Source organism: Magallana gigas, chromosome 2, assembly GCF_963853765.1.
Source record: "Magallana gigas chromosome 2, xbMagGiga1.1, whole genome shotgun sequence".
Classification (NCBI taxonomy): domain Eukaryota; kingdom Metazoa; phylum Mollusca; class Bivalvia; order Ostreida; family Ostreidae; genus Magallana; species Magallana gigas.
Window position 1 is genome coordinate 39,791,052 of NC_088854.1, and position 21,631 is coordinate 39,812,682.

At 32.7% G+C, this 21,631-nt stretch overlaps 2 protein-coding genes across 2 annotated transcripts; both read right to left on the minus strand.

The window, feature by feature from the left end:
• Positions 1 to 1,716: 1,716 nt before the first annotated feature.
• LOC117681130 (kelch-like protein 3) lies at positions 1,717 to 8,981 on the minus strand. Its single transcript, XM_066076544.1, has 9 exons — positions 8,581 to 8,981; positions 8,365 to 8,476; positions 6,964 to 7,933; positions 6,390 to 6,495; positions 4,342 to 4,501; positions 3,257 to 3,499; positions 2,517 to 2,694; positions 2,186 to 2,395; positions 1,717 to 1,912 (listed from the first exon to the last, which is right to left on the minus strand). Exons 1-9 carry the CDS (start codon positions 8,728 to 8,730, stop codon positions 1,894 to 1,896), a joined length of 2,148 nt encoding a protein of 715 aa, XP_065932616.1. The 5' UTR covers positions 8,731 to 8,981; the 3' UTR covers positions 1,717 to 1,893.
• A 4,416-nt stretch (positions 8,982 to 13,397) lies between these two features.
• On the minus strand, positions 13,398 to 19,073 carry LOC105340857 (kelch-like protein 3). Its single transcript, XM_066076545.1, has 9 exons — positions 18,475 to 19,073; positions 18,257 to 18,368; positions 16,882 to 17,833; positions 16,315 to 16,420; positions 15,342 to 15,501; positions 14,908 to 15,150; positions 14,138 to 14,315; positions 13,807 to 14,016; positions 13,398 to 13,597 (listed from the first exon to the last, which is right to left on the minus strand). The coding sequence occupies exons 1-9, from the start codon at positions 18,622 to 18,624 to the stop codon at positions 13,579 to 13,581; spliced, it is 2,130 nt and encodes a 709-aa protein (XP_065932617.1). The 5' UTR covers positions 18,625 to 19,073; the 3' UTR covers positions 13,398 to 13,578.
• Between the last annotated feature and the right edge of the window lie 2,558 nt (positions 19,074 to 21,631).

Sequence of the window (21,631 nt, forward strand, 5' to 3'; positions counted from 1 at the left end):
TTTTTTGGTTAAGGTCATATTTTATTTTGATAAAGGATGTAGAGTCAACAGATAAAAATGTGTACATGTAGCTTTTAATATATTGTATCGTCCTGTGTAGGTTGTGCTTCATCTGTCATCAAAAATACCTGCAGCTCTGTCAAATGAATTATGTTAATGCTTGAATTATTTGTACTGCTTGTAAATTATTGTACAATGTACAAGGTAATATTACAGAAATGAAATACAAATAAGAATATAATTATCTCGTGTTGGTTCTTGTGTTAGCTAGTTCTTCCAGGAGAGATAGATTTACTTAAGAAATAAACAGCAATTTAAAAAGTTCACCGGTATATGAAGTTGGATGGTCACGTGATCAAATCCTGTGAAGCCCAATGGGCTTCTCGATAGGTACCAACCAATTTCATATCCCGGTGAACCTTTTAACATTGCTGTTTATTACTTATACATGTATTTACGTTTGAAAAAGACAAATCGTTATAACTATATAATTTAATTCTATAGTCTGTCCCAAGATATTTTTGCCGCATATTTTCTTAAATTATTCAGTATTTATAAATACCTCTTGGTTCAGACGATGTTCATTCAATAGTATGAAAAAATCCCAAGATTTCCCCTTTGAAACGCCCCCTCTAGCTTGTCGGGTATCAGTACACGGCTAAAAATAAAAAGTCTACGAGGTTTTTCCATTGCCAAGGAGATGAAGACGCCCGGATGATAACGTTGAAAAATTGCGCGAGGGGTACCGAGTATTTCCGAATGGAGAAAAGATGTCAACATTCCCCATTATAAATCTCCGTAGGAAATCTGTTTTCGTTCCTGTGAAGTTTTACGAGGGAAAAATGATAATGTGTGAATGAAGTTATCTTGGGAATTTTCCCTTTCATCGATTTTAATTGCACTTCAGTCACAGGTATGTGTATTTTTATTAAAAATCGTTATTATGCAGCATAAATATCTTGGGACAGACTATAGTTGTAAAACGTAAACTGCCCCAAACCATTTTATATCGTATAAAAAAATAAATATTGAGTTCATTCCTTTAATAAATTAATTCTGATTGTAACGCGCTTTCTGATTGGCTAAAAAATTATTTTATATCGTATAAAGAATGTTGCCTACGTCATAGTAAGACTAACGTCAATAACGTATCGATACGCCTGACGTTAAGTTTAAATTTTGTACAATTTTACATCATTTTAAAGGTCAAATGACGATGAATTCAATATTTATTAGTTTGATACGATATAAAATGGTTTGAAACAGTTTACGCTTTTTTATAAACCGCTTTATACGGTTTATAAAGCGTAAACTGCCCCAAACCATTTTATTTCGTATCAAACAAATAAATATTGAATAGAATGTCAAGAAATTATTTCATTTTCTACATAATTTCTTTAAAATATCAAAATATTGTTTTATTTTCTACATAATTCCTTCAAAGCCGTAAACTATGGGAAAAAGATTCTTCAAATCAATTATGATGTTATAATGGTTGTAGCACTAAAACATCGACACTCTGGAATCCTTTACTAACTGATCTTAACCTTAATTATCTAGTAAATGGTTCCAGAGTGTCTTTTTGGTGCTAACATGCTGCTGCAGTTACGAGACTGCATACTTCAAAAAATTATGATTCAATGCTATAATAAGAGTACAAGTATTGACCATTTTGCCATAGTAATTAAGCCCCCATGAAAAAGAAAACGGAATACCAACAGTTGCATACAATTTAATAACTTTTGCCCAATTTTACATAAATGTATCTAAAATATCCAAATGAATTAAAAAAAAAATTACACTGACAATAAAGATTTAAATTTGATCAAGTGTAGATTTTAAATTGTCCTTAAAAAATAACTCCAGAAAAGATTTCAGTTTGATGGATGGGTCTCAGTATTTTCGTAACCACCTGAAAACAAAAAGATATGAAAAGATTACTACATAATCATAATGTACATATATGAATTACAAAAACTGTTTAGTATAACTAATCCAGTGAATAAATGCGAAACAGGATTTGATCACAATTAAACCCTAAAATAAATACAAAAGAGAAGAAAAATATGAAAAAGTTCACACATTATTAAAACATCATTTACAAAAAGTCATTGACAATTAAGGCAGACAAGTCTTATCAGACAAGAACAGTTTTGATGAGCTAGCTTATGACTTTTTTACTTACATATTGGTTTCCATATTGTAGAATAATTCAACTTTGTTCTCGTAGTAAAAACTGGAGGGCATCCCATTCTTTATTGCACTGTATCCCCCTTTCAGACAAACATTGCCCCCCTCAGCCGAGGTAGAGGCAGCAGCCCTGGGCTCAGGGAGTGCCTTCACATAGAACCAACAGTTGGTTCTAGGATTATAACACTCCACCGATGAAAGCAAGCTGAATTGAAGATAAATATATAAAAATAATTATAAAAATTACCACCCAGATTTCTTTCCATTAATTTTCATCAATATTTCTCTTTTTGTCCTGAAAATTGTGAAGACATACTGGTACATACCGATTGCCTTCACCTATTCCACCAATAGCAAATATATAGCCATCTACTTCACAAAGGGAATGCTCCATCCTCGCAACAATCAAAGGAGCCACTGGTCTCCACTCTTTGGTCTCGTATGAGTACACCAATACTTTATTGGTGGGGGAGGGACACTCCGAATCTTTGTATCTGGCTCCACCTACAAAAATTGCATTATCAGATCATCTTGTATTGATTTCAACATTGATTTGATTATATATTCTCTTCAAAATAAAAATTAATTTGGTCAACTGCAATTTTTGCTTATTTTATGATATGCTTTGCCCCAAACCCTGTCAAAGTTTGTGGAAATTCGACCACCTTGATCTATCTACTACTATAATCTTGATAGACCTCTAACAAAGTCTCCAATTTAAAGTTTAAAAGATATGGTCAAGTTAGAAAAAGTAAGACACAGAATTGAGAAAAGAATGAAAGAAAACATGTCCTTCAGTGTATAATCTTGGTAACATGAAAAACTAAAAGCATTGCATAAGTCAAGATTCATTAATATATTTTGAACTGTTGATCAAAGGGAAGGATAATTTTTTAAAAGATATCCACAAATTAGAAATTATCTGAAATATATATATAGAAGTTTAAAAAAAACACACACAGAGAAACACTGAATAGAACTTCCAAATTCCTTCCAGATGTCCATGATATTAAGACTAAAGAGTTACTGTCATTCTCTATAATGAGGTAGAACTGTATCTCCTTACCAACCATGTACCACTGGTCTCCTCCCCAAATCATTGCTTTTCTACCATCAGAGTGGTCCTGTTTTTTATATTGTTTACTCCTTTTCTTTTTGACATGTTTGTCATTGCTTTTTCCCTCCACTATGGAAACATCTCTTTGCTTTGGTTTCCTCCCCATCATACAATCCATGCTTTGTAGTCCAGTAGTTCCCAATCTGGCTGGCTTTCCAGCTAGTTCACATTCTGTGTCGTCCATCATAGACCCTAGATATATATATAAATAATTTACAATAATATAGTTAGCTGTTTTAAGCACGTTCAATTGCTGTATTATACAAAATAATAAACTCTGGTCATCATATGTATATAATTAGGAAGCAAATCCCCAACTCTGTGTACCTGAATATCTAACTGCATGATTAATGTATCAACATCAGAACTTTAAGATATCAATTTCCACATTGATAATGAAATTATTCTTTGTAAAGAAGTTTTTTTTTATACTCTGTCCCTGGAACAGACCATAATAATAACTTCTAAAAGAATTTCAGATTTAAATATTTGAAGTGTCTAAAATTAATTTAAAGAGCATGCATTCATGCACTTTGATGAGGTTTGTACTGAAAGTATCCAACAATCCATGCCCTTTTGCCTGCAACTACATCAAGTGAATAAAGCTAGGTGACAGAAAGATGAACTGATAAAAAAACAGGTTATGTACAAATAAAATGGCTATCTAAGCTATATACCTAAATAGTACATTAATTGTTACCAAGGTAAACACCTACAGTAAAACTTGCTTACAAGGAACTTGGATACTAGAATAGTAGGTCAAGTTGGGATTTATGAATGAAATTATAATATTTCACACATCATTTGTTTAACTTTCTTCTACTAATATAAATAATCTTACTTATTAGGTAACAAAATTTCTTTATCCCAATGTGTCTTTTTACATGAAGAGAATTTTACTGAATTAAAACAAGTCAATTTTCCTTATGATGATCCTAGAAAAATATACTTTTTACCGTTTTATCCTCCATTTAATATTATTTCACATCAATTTTTTTTAACTTTTTGATGGTATGTTGACAATAAAATATTACATTTTGATTCCCTGTATTGCTTGATACAAGGTGCAGAAATGGTGGACCAGCTTTGACTTCGGGAACAGGCATGACGATTAAAATCCTCGACAGCATCTTCAGTCATTAGGACAATGTCATAAGTGACATCAGGTTCCTTGAACTCAGAGCTACAGTGTGTCTATACGGGCAACAGAAAGAAGAAAGACAGAAAAGGAATAGGTCAGAATGTGGAGCAGACATACCAATAGAATGGAATGTTTCACTGAAATGTTGAAATAGCTAGAGCTATATCATATATATATTTCTGATATTAGGCCACCTCTCAAAGAAGTTTTTGTTCTCTCCTTGAAACATAAAAATGCATCATGTAAAAAGGAAATGATAAATCAAATATATATATGATATTTGGCCACCTCTTAAAGAAGTTAATTTTTGTTCTCTCCAAGTCAGCTAATGAATAATTATGTAATTTGTGTATGCAGGTGTATTTCATAAAATTCTGGGCTTTACGAGGGTTGCCCCAAAATAATGTAGACAGGACATATAATTTATAATTTGTTCACTCCAATTTCATTAGACTTCTATGTTTTCTTCAATGACCCTTTGGCAAACAATACTAAAAAAATTGAAATCTGTACTTTATTTATTTCTTGAGAAAATAAATAATTATTAACATCAAGTTTTGTCAGGCGGCGCAATGTGCGACGTCGAAAATTTCCAGTTTTACGTTGTTGCAAAACCCTCAACATGGTTTTACGATAACATTTACGTTTTATTTCCAAAAAATGTCTTAGAAAAAATATCATCTTTGAACATGTACCCTAAGTGCACATTCTACATATATTTCTAGTTTGTTTTTTTTGTTTTTTAATATTTTCTAAGTACAAATGATCTGTCGGCTCCAAAATTGTCGTATTACTTGTTGTCTAACGTCCGTCTTACCGAAATGTGTTGTTCTGCATTTTGACGTCTATTGATATAGTTCGAGGTTTTTTTTTTCACTTATTGTCATCATACTTGCTAAAATATTTTCAGTGTTGTTTAACTACTTATTCACAAAACGCATTTATAATCGATTTTGTTAATTTCATTTACTTCCAAAGCCGCTTAGGATTTATTTCATGGTTTTTACAAAATTGTATCAGTTACTGCTGCGCCGCTTTAAACGCTGACATCGTCATTTTATTACGAGTTAACTTTTCAACTTGTCACAAAGCGCACTATATAATATTTAAAAGTGTTGTAATAGCCAAAACATTTTCTGAGTAACTAATAGAATTATTATCAAATATCAATGTATGTTTTATTTGAATTTTTTTATTCAAAAAGTACTTTTCCTCGCAATTTTCATATTATTATGTTGATTTTAACTTTTTGTTTTAGACATTGCGCCGCATGTCGAATTTCTGATCTAACATGCTTTCATTTTACTAATTTAATCTCAAACAATATTTGATTTTAAAACATTATTTGAATGCAAATATCTTGAACCCTTTGTGGCACAAATTTCATCTTCCTTTGTCTTTGATTAACTGAATAACGCCACTTGTCTACGCTATTTTGGGACAACCCTCGTATACATGTATATTAATACATGTAATATTAATTCTCATGCATGCATGCAATGTTGAAAAGAAAAATGAATTTCCCTTCCTAAGTTTATGAACATTGCGAGTCAAAAGAGGGCAAACAAATTAATGCATGAATTTCAAGGTGGTTTATAATCAAAACAGTTGTTCCATTAATTCATTCCAGTTTTGAGGCGAGTTTTTTAACATATACTGTACTTACCTTTGACAATACTTTATATACAGACCGATGATCAATCTATCTAAGCATGATTTGCTGAACATGGAGCAAATCTGATCATGCTGTCAAACCAGTCATTAATTACCGGTATTTATAGAAGCATCATCTTTTAGTGTGGAACTAAAAGTAACTACTGGTAATACCTGCTTATAGTACTGTATGAAAATACTTAAAAAAAAAAACACAGCATAAATTAACGTAAAAGGAAAAAAACAATTCGGTACACATGTTATAAAGAAACATAACTATTCATGCACCTTTAGATATTGCTCAACACTTCCTCCACTGTTGGCAAGGCTCCGAGGTTCTTGGATCTCCAGATTCAGAGGATCTTGCTGATTGAGGCTGATGGAGGTCTGAACCCTACACCAAGGTATAAAAGATGCATTGAATTCAAATATTCTTTAATACACTGTCATTTTTTTTTCACAACAAAAAAGAGCAGATTATTTAAAATGCATGACTGCATGGGAATATATGTGCCTTACTGTAAATCAACTTTTATTTGCTTATTTGAGAATCGAAATCTTTGAGAAGGTTTGCAAGAGCCTGATCGTCACAATTATTTTCTCGTCGCAAACCAGTTCTCAAAACCTATGGTGTATTACTTTTAAAATAGTATAGATCTCTGTTGCAAAAATTAGTAGCTGCAAACCAGTTTGACTCTGGTAAATGACGCAAAATAAAGTTGTCGCAAATAAAAGTTGGTATTAGATTTGATTATGTTTATTGTTTAATTTCAAGCTATAAACCTAATAGGTTAAATCATAGTATGATTTATCTTTTTCATATATAAAAAGTAAAATAATATTGAAGAGTATATGTACTAACCAGTTAGCCATAGTGATCAAGCCCACACAATGGGAGCTCTGCTTAAGGGCGGGACATTTAACAAAGCATTCCATCAATTGCTGGCTTGATAGGTGTGAGAACCTCACGGTATCCATCACTCTCTCCAGATTCTTCATTCGATCCTCCTTATGATGGTGAAGCCAACTTACAGCACTCTCGAAAATGTCCATCTCTGAATTAACATCGAGCCTTTCATTTGACAAAATCATGCAGACTGTGTCCACATCTAAGCCATAGAAAGAGGAACTGTTCCTAATCTCCATAAAATTGTTGGCTATCAAATCCATTAGAATGTCACAAAGTTGAACATCTTTATGCCTCCTCATCTTTTGCAAAAGTTTCAGCATGTCATGGTGACCAAGAGAGGATATTTTCTGCAAACACATCTGTGTGATTTGCTGCACTTTGAACATCCGTGAAAGGTCAAGTACCTCATGCAGACAATCAGGTTTAATAATATTGATATCACCAGAATAAATGCAATTTAGGAATGTCTTTAAACCACTATCTGACACTCCAGTAACCTTAATTTGCCTTGGTCTGATAGGTGGCTGAGTAAAGTCCTTGCTGTCAAACATCTTCTCAAACAACGGACTCTGACTAGCAAGGACGACTTTATGCACTGGGTAAATGATGCTGCCCAGTTTGAATGAAATGTCACATATTTGTTCTCTGTTATAGATTTTATTCAAATATTGGCCAATATTGGCATAGTGCTTGTTGTTTGACGCCTGTATATGGCCTGAGAGTGGTGCACTATCACTTTCATTTTCAGCCTTTGGAGATGACTTTTCAGGGTTTCTGGGGACTTCATCCTCTGAGGCAGTTTTTAGGTTTCTGGGTACCTCATCATCTGATGCAATTGATGAAACTGAACTTGGTGGAGAGACTGAACTTGGTGGAGAAACTGAACTTGGTGGAGAAGGTGTCTGGTTTTGGTTTCTGTCAACTATTGTATAAAAACATTTCTCAATTAAATGATAATTGCCTTCTTAACAAAGTTTCAAAAACATTAATTGATAATTATTATAATAAAAATGAATGTACTTTTGTAAATATCTATTGATCTAAAAGCCAAAGCCTTTAATACCCCCCCCCCCCCATTAACCTTCAATAAATTAATCTCCTAAATTCAGTATTCGAAGTTGTTTTTACTCAATCAAAGCTGCACCAAAAAGCTTAATTTTTTTACTATTTTAATCCAACAGAAAATAGATTTGCTATAATAATTGTATTTCTAATAACAAAAAGAAAAAGGGTTTGATAAAAATATTTTGAGTTAAAGATTTATAGAAGCCTTTTGTTATTTGGTCAGAGAAAGCAAGAAAACTCTAACAGGACTCAATAAATCTACAAAAAGTAAAATGCAAATACCCCTACGCTTCTGCTGAATATATCTCAATTTCAAGGAGTCCAAGACTACAGACCCAGAGGAAGAAGTTGTAGATGTAGAAACTCTAGATGTCGAAGCTCCCAGGGCAACTTTTTCAGACTTAAATAAAATGAATTTCAAATATTAAAAAAAATGATCTCCATATATTGTTCACAAATGTTAATACATGTAAGACATTCCTTTCATATTAAGCAAAAACTTACTTTCATCCTCTCTTGCCGCTTCCTCTCAAGCCAGCAGGCCTGAGGGTCGGCATCCTCTTTGCTCATGAAGCTGTACCAAACGTCCCGATTTACTACAATCGGTTCACGCTTGGGCAGGACTTCGGTTGTCACAATCATAGTGTCCTTCATCTTTGGACACGATGAATTTCAAGATATCCAATACGGCCTTTCAAGTTTCTGTATTCAATTAAAGAATAAAAATAAAAATTAATTTACAGTTGATAAACTGTTCCAATTGAACGATGTATAACCACACACGAGCACCGGACACTTTCGACGAATCGATGGGCGAAGGCGAAGATTGATAGGATTTACAAACTATCAATCTTTGGGAGTCACGAAAACGCAGCTTCTCTCTACCAACACTATTACGTAACTAAGGAAGTCTAAACATGCCCGCGCATTTAACTTGAAATAGCAGGAAGTAGCATAATATCTAGTCCATTCGTTGAACAATATATTTCCGGATTTTTTTTTAATAACAGGCAAATGAAAAGTCGATCAACGCATGTAGGTAGCATGTAATATTTAGTAGATTTTCATTTAAAACCTAAATAAAGCAAGACAAGTATTCCACTCAATCGGAAAAACGCAAATATCCTTAGTAAAATATATTTATAATATTATTATATAAACATTCTTGAAATATTTGGATCGTAAAGATATGCCACCGTTGAATATCCAATCTCACTAACAGTATTCTCATTTATATGACTCCATTTTGAAATATCACTGTCGCTCAAGTTAAGATCGGGTTGTTTTTTTCTTGAAATAACCGAATAATATTATCGATACACATGTTTTGCAGTAAATGATTTTGGAAGCTTATATCCAATTTATATGCAATAAATTGCCGTTTATTTTTCAAATGAATTATTATTATTTTAACAGCCGAAATATAGAATTAAACAATGGAATGTCGGAGGCGGAAAAACTGCTGGCCAGGCTTAAAGATCTGTAAAATGTTTTTATTTTCGTACATGTACCCCAGTAGCGTGTCCTACCTTGCAGTTGCTAGCATTTGATTTCTATCCGCTAAAAATAATATTGGTATTATTATATGGAAATTTTGTAAAGATTTGTATTACTGATTGAATTGCATAATATACAACGAATATGTACATTTTTAGCAAGTAGTGATGTCAACGATTACCCGGTTGATCGGGTACTCGATCGAACGTCCGAGTATCGAATACTAAAATCGGTACTCGGTTACTCGGATGTATATATATTTTTTAATATTTCTAAGTTTATTTAATAATGCATTAAAAGATCGGTTTTAAAATTTAAAATGTCCATTGCACTTGTACATACAGTAATTAGGATTTCCTACGCCTCAAAATATGCTAAATGACCGTTATCGCTTGTGGCAGTGTTTATATACATGTAGTAAATATCGTGACCAAGCACCTGTTACCTAGCTTTTCTCACCTTTGGCTGTCTACCCTTATTTTTGGCTTACTTTAATGATTTGTCTTCACTGAACATGGTTTATATAGTCTATTATATAAATTAGATAGCACACGGTAGGGAAACTGAACAGACCTAAAATGCCGCCATCGACTTCAAAGGTCTGGAAATATTTTTACAGTTATCAATGTACTTGTTCATATTTATTTACACTTTTACCGAGTACCCGGGTACTCGATCGGAAAAACGTCCGAGTAACCGAGTATTAAAATTGACCGATTTGACATCCCTATTAGAAAATAATAAAATTAGTTGTTGGAGATTTGGTAACATATAAGGTAACTTGAATCAAAATGACATTTTTTTGGATGAAAAAGAGAATTGGTCCATAGCATTGAAAATTAAGGCCAGTTAAGACATAGCCCAGGTATTGTTTACTAGTAGTTTTAATGTTCATATAAAACAAATCTCCTTTGAATGAATACCATTGTGCCTAGTCTTGTTTTGAACAGATCTGAAGCCTTGTATAAAACAATTAAAAATTGTCCCAAGTATATAATGGCATTATACTGTCTTAAAGATTGTGCAAAAATTTCGTGGATACATATTGCTTTATTAAGAATGATATTTTGGCAACAGTTTTGTGTACATAGATTTGTGAATATGTATATTGGCCTTGAATAGTCTTATTATCTGTGATATTTATATAAACACTGGTCCTCTGTGTTTTCCGGAGAAAAATCAAAGCTAAGACTCAGGGAAAAAAGGGGGACCACTCAACAGAGCTAACTTTATAGTCAGGACACCTTATCAGTTGTCATTAAACAAAGCATACATCATGTCACTCATAGAAATCAGGTCATCTCCAGCCTCCATTTGATAATTTTCATTTATTCTTCATAATTACATGTATATTGTATTGTTCCATAATTCTGATATGGAAATGCTGATAAAACAGTGTACCTTTGATTTGTGCAATGCTGCAATTTTAACTGGTAGCTGTTAATTATAGCCATAAAAAGAGACATTATTAACAGCATTATTTACAGCACTGATAAGTATTATTTTAAACAAACATGACAGAAAAACAAGAATATAATTTTATTGTTTACTTGATTGAAAAAAAAGTAAATACCCGGTAGCCATAGTATTTCAGATCTACAGTTTACCGGTATATGTATTTGTGTTGAAGAACAAATGTTTTATCTTTTTCACTTTCAAAGAAAACAATGAAAGATGAATTAATGAAGAATTTTTTAGTGCAATACTTCTGTAGTTCACCGACATGTTATATTTTTTTTTCTTAGTTAATAATTTGCCGTGATGTGTTCATTGTTACAATGGTTTAGGATTGTTGAGTTTGTCAGACACTTTGAATAGAAGCATTCCACTATTGCACAATATCATGCCTGCATGTGTGCAGAAACTAGTTTACAAGTACTAAATGTAAGGACTAAGCTGTAAGAGTTGAAAATGATCTTCCTGTTTTTACATGATGTTCATAGATGCCAAAGTTTCTCATGTTACATGACTGTAATATGTGTCGTAGATATTAGAAGTTTACGTTTTTTCAGCATCAATAAATTTATGCATAGTTCATGCAAACAAAGAGCATGAAATATTCATGTAGTAGTTTTACTATGATTTTGTAGATTTGGTGTATGAAAATGACTTGCATCTCTCTCTCTCTCTCTCTCTCTCTCTCTCTCAAATCTCTTTTACATTATGTATATGTAATATGTGTATGGTACGTAATTCATTACCATAAATCTAGCAATATTGAAATTCTTATTTTAAAATACATGTGTTATTTATCTGTTTACTAAAACTATGTTCCTGTTGCCAATTACAATTTTTTTCTTAGAAATCATTCAGAAGTCCTTGTCCTTTATTTATTAGACTAAGTGCATCATTTTTATTTATGTTACGTTTCTAAGCAGAAGAAAATATAAAATAAATATAAAAATAATAATAATCTTTCAAGTGGAAATTGTGTCGGGACTCTTTATTTGAGCAATTTTTTTTTATTATTTAAAAATGAATATTCTGGTACTTATATACATGAAATTATACTGATGCAATGGGTAAATAATTTCAGATAGATGCAAACCAAAAAAAAAAAATTCAATAACATATCCCCCTTTTTCCCATTCTTTACAGTGACTGTCTTTTATTTTTTTGGTTAAGGTCATATTTTATTTTGATTAAAGATGTAGAGTCAACAGATAAAAATGTGTACATGTAGCTTTTAATATATTGTATAGTCCTGTGTAGGTTGTGCTTCATCTGTCATCAAAAATACCTGCAGCTCTGTCAAATGAATTATCTTAATGCTTGAATTATTTGTACCGCTTGTAAATTATTGTACAATGTACAAGGTAATATTACAGAAATAAAATACAAATAAGAATATAATTATCTCTTGTTGGTTCTTGTGTTAGCTAGTTCTTCCAGGAGAGATGGATTTACTTAAGAAATAAACAGCAATTTAAAAAGTTCACAATGATATGAAGTTGGATGGTCACGTGATCAAATCCTGTGAAGCCTAAAGGGCTTCTCGGTAGATTTGATCACGTACCAACCAATTTCATATCCCGGTGAACCTTTTAACATTGCTGTTTATTATTTATATTTACGTTTGAAAAAGACAAATCGTTATAACTATATAATTTAATTCTGGTTGTAACGCGCTTTCTGATTGGCTAAAAAATTATTTTATATCGTATAAAGAATGTTGCCTATGTCATAGTAAGACTAACATCAAAAACGTATCAATACGCCTGACATTACGTTTGAATTTTGTAAAATTTTATGTCATAAAAAGGTCAAATGACCGTTTTTATCTACAACGAAGAGTAACAAAAATTAAATTTTAAACAATGAATTCAATATTTATTAGTTTGATACGATATAAAATGGTTTGAAACAGTTTACGCTTTTTTATAAACCGTAAACTGCCCCAAACCATTTTATTTCGTATCAAACAAATAAATATTGAATAGAATGTCAAGAAATTGTTTATTTTCTACATAATTTCTTTAAAATATCAAAATATTGTTTTATTTTCTACATAATTCCTTCAAAGCTGTAAACTATGGGAGAAAGATTCTTCAAATCAATTATGATGTCATAATGGTTCTAGCTTTAAAAAATCGATACTCTGGAATCATTTACTAGCTGATCTTGACCTTAATTATCTAGTAAATGGTTCCAGAGTGTCTTTTTGGTGCTAACGCGCATTACTCAATTTGTATGCACACACTGCTGCAGTTATGAGACTGTATACTTCAAAAAATCATGATTCAATGCTATAATAAGAGTACATGTCAAGTATTGACCATTTTGCCATAGCAATTAAGCCCCCATAAAAAAGAAAATGGAATACCAACAGTTGCATACAATTTAATTACTTTTGCCCCATTTTACATAAATCCAAATGAATTTTAAAAAAAATTATACTGACATTAAAGATATAAATTTGATCAAGTTTAGATTTTAAATTGTCCTTTGTCCATAAAAAATTTTAAAAAATAACTCCAGAAAAGATTTCAGTTTGATGCATGGGCCTCAGTATTCTCTTAACCACCTGAAAACAAAAAGATATGAAAAGATTACTACATAATTATGATGTACATTTATGAATTACAAAAACTGTTTAGTATAACTAATCCAGTGAATAAATGAGAAACAGGATTTGATCACAATTAAACCCTAAAATAAATACAAAATTAAGGCAGACAAGTCTTATCTGACAGGAAAAGTTTTGATGAGCTAGCTTATGACTTCTTTACTTACTTATTGGTTTCCATATTGTAGAATAATTCAACTTTGTTCTCATAGTAAAAACTGGAGGGCATCCCATTCTTTATTGCACTGTATCCCCCTTTCAGACAAACATTGCCCCCCTCAGCCGAGGTAGAGGCAGCAGCCCTGGGCTCAGGGAGTGCCTTCACATAGAACCAACAGTTGGTTCTGGGATTATAACACTCCACCGATGAAAGCAAGCTGAATTGATGATAAATATATAAAAATAATTATAAAATTTACCACCCAGATTTCTTTCCATTAATTTTCATCAATATTGCTCTTTTTGTCCTGAAAATTGTGAAGACATACTGGTACATACCGATTGCCTTCACCTATTCCACCAATAGCAAATATATAGCCATCTACTTCACAAAGGGAATGCTCCATCCTGGCAACATTCAATGGAGCCACTGGTCTCCACTCTTTGGTCTCGTACGAGTACACCAATACTTTATTGGTGGGGGAGGGACACTCCGAATCTTTGTATCTGGCTCCACCTACAAAAATCGCAAATTCAGATCATCTTGCATTGATTTTAACATGATTTGATTTGACAAATATATATTCTCTTCAAAATAAAAATTAATTTGGTCAACTGCAATTTTTGCTGATTTGTGATATGCTTCATTATGCCCCAAACCCTGTCAAAGTCCCATGGAAATTCGACTACCTTGATCTATCTACTACTACAATCTTGATAGACCTCTAACAGTGACTTTTTCCCTTTAAGACATGATTAAGTCTCCATTTTAAAGTTTAAAAGATATGGTCGAGTTAGAAAAAGTAAGACACGTACAGAAAAGAATGAAAGAAAACATGTCCTTCAGTGTATAATATGGGTGACGTGAAAAACTAAAAGCATTGCATAAGTCAAGTTTCATTAATATTTTGAACTGTTGATCAAAGGGAAGGATAATTTTTTAAAAGATATCCACAAATTAGATATTATCTGAAATATATATAGAAGTTTAAAAAAAACACACAGAGAAACACTGAATAGAACTTCCAAATTCCTTCCAGATGTCCATGAATTAAGACTAAAGAGTTAACTGGCATTCTATATAATGAGGTAGAACTGTATCTACTTACCAACCATGTACCACCGGTCTCCTCCCCAAACCATTGCCTTTCTACCATCAGAGTGGTCCTGTTTTTTATGTTGTTTACTCCTTTTCTTTTTGACATGTTTGTCATTGCTTTTTCCCTCCGCTATGGAAACATGTTTTTGCTTTGGTTTCCTCCCCATCATACAATCCATGCTTTGTAGTCCAGTAGTTCCCAATCTGGCTGGCTTTCCAGCTAGTTCAGATTCTGTGTCATCCATCATAGACCCTAGGTATATATATATAATTTACAATAATATAGTTAGCTGTTTTAAAGCACGTTAAATTGCTGTATTACAAAATAATAAACTCTGGTCATCATATGTATATAATTAGGAAGCATGCAAGTCCCCAGCTCTGTGTACCTGAATATCAAATTTTTTTTTACTTTTTGATGGTATGTTGACAATAAAATATTACATTTTGATTCCCTGTATTGCTTGATACAAGGTGCAGAAATGGTGGACCAGCTTTGACTTCGGGAACAGGCATGACGATTAAAATCCTCGACAGCATCTTCAGTCATTAGGACAATGTCATAAGTGACATCAGGTTCCTTGAACTCAGAACTACAGTGTGTCTATACAGGCAACAGAAAGAAGAAAGACAGAAAAGGAATAGGTCAGAATGTGGAGCAGACATAGAATGGAATGTTGCACTGAAATGTTGAAATAGCTAGAGCTATATCATATAATTATTTCTGATATTAGGCCACCTTTCAAAGAAGTTTTTATTGTCTCCTTGAAACATAAAAATGCATCATGTAAAAAGGAAATGATAAATCAAATATATATATGATATTTGGCCACCTCTTAAAGAAGTTTTTGTTCTCTCCAAGTCAGCTAATGAATAATTATGTAATTTGTGTATGCAGGTGTATTTCATAAAATTCTGGGCATTATATTAATACATGTAATATTAATTCTTATGCATGCATGCAATGTTGAAAAGAAAAATGAATTTCCCTTCCTCAGTTTATGAACATTGCGAGTCAAAAGAGGGCAAACAAATTAATGCTTGAATTTCAAGGTGGTTTAATATAATCAAAACAGTTGTTCCATTAATTCATTCCAGTTTTGAGGCGAGTTTTTAACATACATGTATACTGTACTTACCTTTGACAATACTTTATATACAGACTGATGATCAATCTATCTAAGCATGATTTGCTGAACATGGAGCAAATCTGATCATGCTGTCAAACCAGTCATTAATTACCGGTATTTATAGAAGCCTCATCTTTTAGTGTGGAAGTAAAAGTAACTACTGGTAATACCTGCTTATGATATGTGCTGTATAAAAATACTTAATTAAAAAACACAGCATAAATTAACGTAAAAGGAAAAAAACAATTTGGTACACATGTTATAAAGAAACATAACTATTCATGCACCTTCAGATATTGCTCAACACTTCCTCCACTGTTGGCAAGGCTCCGAGGTTCTTGAATCTCCAGATTCAGAGGATCTTGCTGATTGAGGCTGATTGAGGTCTGAACCCTACACCAAGTTATAAAAGATGCATTGAATTCAAATATTCTTTAATACACTGTCATTTTTTTTTCACAACAAAAAAGAGCAGATTATTTAAAATGCATGACTGGGAATATATATGCCTTACTGTAAATCAACTTTTATTTGCTTCCGAGAATCGAAATCTTTGAGAAGGTTTGCAAGAGCCTGATCGTCAGAATTATTTTCTCGTCGCAAACCAGTTCTCAAAACCTATGGTGTATTACTTTTAAAATAGTATAGATCTCTGTTGCAAAAATTAGTAGCTGCAAACCAGTTTGACTCTGGTAAATGACGCAAAATAAAGTTTTCACAAATAAAAGTTGGTATTAGATTTGATTATGTTTATTGTTTAATTTCAAGCTATAAACCTAATAGGTTAAATCATAGTATGATTTATCTTTTTCATATATAAAAAGAAAATAATAATGAAGAGTATATGTACTAACCAGTTAGCCATAGTGATCAAGCCCACACAATGGGAGCTCTGCTTAAGGGCGGGACATTTAACAAAGCATTCCATCAATTGCTGGCTTGATAGGTGTGAGAACCTCACGGTATCCATCACTCTCTCCAGATTCTTCATTCGATCCTCCTTATGATGGTAAAGCCAACTTGCAACACTATCAAAAATGTCCATCTCTGAATTAACATCAAGCCTTTCATTTGACAAAATCATGCAAATGGTTTCGACATCTAAGCCATAGAAAGTGGAACTGTTCCTAATCTCCATAAAATCTTTGGCTATGCCATCCATCAGAATGTCACAAAGTTGAACATCTTTATGCCTCCTCATCTTTTGCAAAAGTTTCAGCATGTCATGGTGACCAAGAGAGGATATTTTCTGCAAACACATCTGTGTGATTTGCTGCACTTTGAACATCCGTGAGAGATCAAGTACCTCATGCAGACAATCAGGTTTAATAATATTGATATCACCGGAATAAATGCAATTTAGGAATGTCTTTAAAGCACCGTCTGACACTCCAGTAACCCTAATTTGCCTTGGTCTGATAGGGGGCTGAGTAAAGTCCTTGCTGTCAAACATCTTCTCAAACAACGGACTCTGACTAGCAAGAACGACTTTATGCACCGGGTAAATTATGCTGCCCAGTTTGAATGAAATGTCACATATTTGTTCTCTGTTATAGATTTCATTCAAATATTGGCCAATATTGGCATAGTGCTTGTTGTTTGACGCCTGTATATGGCCTGAGAGTGGTGCACTATCACTTTCTTTTTCAGCCTTTGGAGATGACTTTTTAGGGCTTCTGGGGACTTCATCATCTGAGGCAGTTTTTAGGATTCTGGGTACCTCATCATCTGATTCAGTTGATGAAACTGAACTTGGTGGAGAAACTGAACTTGGTGGAGAAGGAGTCTGGTTTTGGTTTCTGTCCACTATAATTGTATAAATACATTTCTCAATTAAATGATAATTGCCTTCTTAACAAAGTTTCAAAAACATTAATTGATAATTATTATAATAAAAATGAATGTACTTTTGTGAATATCTGTAATTACCCCCCCCCCCCCCATTAAGTTGATTAACCTTCAATTAATTAATCTCCTAAATTTAGTATTTGAAGTTGTTTTTACTCAATCAAAGCTGCACCAAAAAACTTAATTTTTGACTAATTTAATCTAACAGAAAATAGATTTACTATAACAATTGTATTTCTAATAACAAAAAGAAAAAAAGGTTTGATATAAATATTTTGAGTTAAAGATTTATAGAAGCCTTTTGTTATTTGGTCAGAGAAAGCAAGCAAACTTTAACAGGACTCAATAAATCTACAAAAAGTAAAATGCAAATACCCCTACCCTTCTGCTGAATATATCTCAATTTCAAGGAGTCCAAGACTACAGACCCAGAGGAAGAAGTTGTAGATGTAGAAACTCTAGATGTAGAAGCTCCCAGGGCAGCTTTTTCAGCCTTAAATAAAATGAATTTCAAATATTAAAAAAAGAATTATCTCCATATATTGTTAACAAATGTAAATACATGCAAGACATTACTTTCATATCAAGCAAAAACCTACTTTCATCCTCTCTTGCCGCTTCCTCTCAAGCCAACAGGCCTGAGGGTCGGCATCCTCTTTGCTCATGAAGCTGTACCAAACGTCCCGATTTACTACAATCGGTTCACGCTTGGGCAGGACTTCGGTTGTCACAATCATAGTGTCCTTCATCTTTGGACACGATGAATTTCAAGGTATCCAATACGGCCTTTCAAGTTTCTGTATTCAATAAAAGAATGAAAATAAAAATTAATTTACAGTTGATAAACTGTTCCAATTGAACGATGTATAACCACACACGAGCACCGGACACTTTCGACGAATCGATGGGCGAAGGCGAAGATTGATAGGATTTACAAACTATCAATCTTGAAAGTCACGAAAACGCAGCTTCTTTCTAGCAACACTATCACGTAACTAAGGAAGTTTAAACATGCCCGCGCATTTAACTTGAAATAGCAGGAAGTAGCATAATATCTAGTCCATTCGTTGAACAATATATTTCCGGATTTTTTTTTTATAACAGGCAAATGAAAAGTCGATCAACGCATGTATGTAACATGTAATATTTAGTAGATTTTCATTTAAAACCACGGGCCCTGGAAGTTATTGTAAATATATTGCATGTGCATGTATAAAAAAGTACTTTTTCATACATGCACATGCAATATATTTACAATTACTTCCAGGGCCCGTGTTTAAAACTTAAATAAAGCAAGACAAGTATTCCACTCAATCGGAAAAACGCAAATATCCTTATTAATTAATAAGATATATTTAAAGGGGCATGGTCACGACTTTGGTCAAAAATTAATTTTCCGATTTTAATATTTACAATGCTTCAGAAAGGCATTTTTAATAGGCAACCGGAATTTGAGTGTCATTAGTTGAGTTATTTATACGAGTTACAGAGCTTGAAATTCTTCCCTATGTAAACAAAGCGTTTGTTTACATTTTGAACGTTGAAGTAAAAACTTCAGGTTTAAACCTAAAACGAATGTGTTAAACGTTAGGAATTGTTTATCTATGCCTAAAATAGATAAAAAGATAGTCAAATAAGCTGGAAAAATATTTTTTACTGGTAAATTGAACCTATGTAAACAAAAACGGGCACGAGCCTTGTTTACATGACAAAGAATTGTGAGCCCTGTATCTTGCTTGTAACTCTACGAACGACTCTCAAATTTTATTTGATCATTAGAAAGGCATTTTTAAAGCATTGTAAATAATAAAAACAGAAAAATAGAATTTGACCAAAATCGTGACCATGCCCCTTTAATATTATTATATAAACATTCTTGAAATATTTGGATATCGTAAAGATATGCCACGGTGACCGTTGAGTATCCAATCTCATTAACAGTAATTCTCATTTATATGACTCCATTTTGAAATATCACTGTCGCTCAAGTTAAGATCGGGTTGTTTTTTTTCTTGAAATAACCGAATAATATTATACATGTACATGTTTTGCAGTAAATGATTTTGGAAGCTTATATCCAATTTATATGCAATAAATTGCCGTTTATTTTTTTAAATGAATTATTAATATTTTAACAGCCGAAACATAGATGTCACAGTGATTTCCATATGTCGCCATATAGGGTACTGATAATATTTGTCCATTTTTCAGCCACCGAATTCGGGAAAAGGAAAAATAAAAATATAGATTTTTTGACAAATAAATCCCCAACATTTTAAGGACTCCTTCCATTCAAAAGGCAAAACTGTGTAAACCATGATAAATCCACCAAATTCATTCCCAAATTAAATTTGTTAATTCTCTGACAAAGTAATTTGTTCATAGCCTGACTTTTCATCACATGTTGCCATCCATGCCTCTGAATTTATCAACCTATGAACATCATTTAAAGTTTCAAGACAAAACGGAGCTAGAACCTTTGACCCACAATTTTAAGTACCTTTCATCCAAACGTAACCGTGGTTTAGATAGCTCTACTAAAAGTTCATCACAGCCCTAGGCATGTCACATTCACCAATCTTCCCTAGAACTCTTATGGTCCCTGACCTTATTTTCTCTTACAAAACCTTGCATACAAACTCTTTGTGATTCCTACAACTAACACTATTTTCTAGGAAAATACTTGGAGGTTCATCACTGTCATAAGCAAGACCTTTAAAATTTTCTTTGAAATGTGAAAAGAATTCCATAACATCTACACCTTGTGCAAAGCCACCTACTTATTCTAAACTGAACATCTTCATCCACTACTCTCTGACTCAAAACTTCATTCCAATGATCCATATTATGGTGTATCTGACCTAACTTATATAACTTTGGGTCACGCAAGGGTAAATTTTTAAAGTCACAATCATTCCCTTGAAGAACAGACTCAGCTGTAGGATGTTTGGTTACAAATGAGGGAGTCCCACCTCCCGATGTCACCCGGTTTATAAGCGTAAACTGCCCCAAACCATTTTATACCGTATAAAACAAACAAATATAAATCATTGTGACGCCACGAATCATACAGAATTGAACGTTTTCCCTATTCTATAGGTTCATATAAAATGTATTTGCAAATGTAAATGTAGGTAAATGTTTACAGGTACCTTTTTACTGGTTACATTTTCTCCTTCTAAATAAAATAATAAATCATCTTATTCTAATATTATAAGCTATAGGGGAAAAGGTATATTAATTTTCACAATAAATGTTAGACAGACAGGTTGAAGGTGTCCCTTATCCGGTTTCTGGGATTTTCAACTGATGAATAATTTTATATTAAGCATTGAATCATTTTTTTTAGAGATATAGTCTCATAACTGCAGCTCTGTGTGCATACAAATTGAGTAACGCTCGTTAGCGCGTTATGAAAATTTGTATGCACACACCGCTGCAGTTATGAGACTATATCTTTTAAAAAATAATGATTTAATGCTTATATTTACATTTTTCTAAACTTCTTGCTTTGTCTGCAAATGTGATTTATACGTCAAAATTTCTTATTTATTCTAAGGGTAAGTTCAAATTAATGGAAGAGCCATTGTAATAGCCACAAGCGTGAACTTTGATTTTCGCTTGTGACGTTGCAATTTACAGCGTTCAACGTTTGTGACGTCATAATAAAACTAATCATTTGGGTACCCTGTGTGTGTTACGGTCTTATAACTGCAGTATCTTTTCACACACTTTACATGCAAAAAATATATGGAA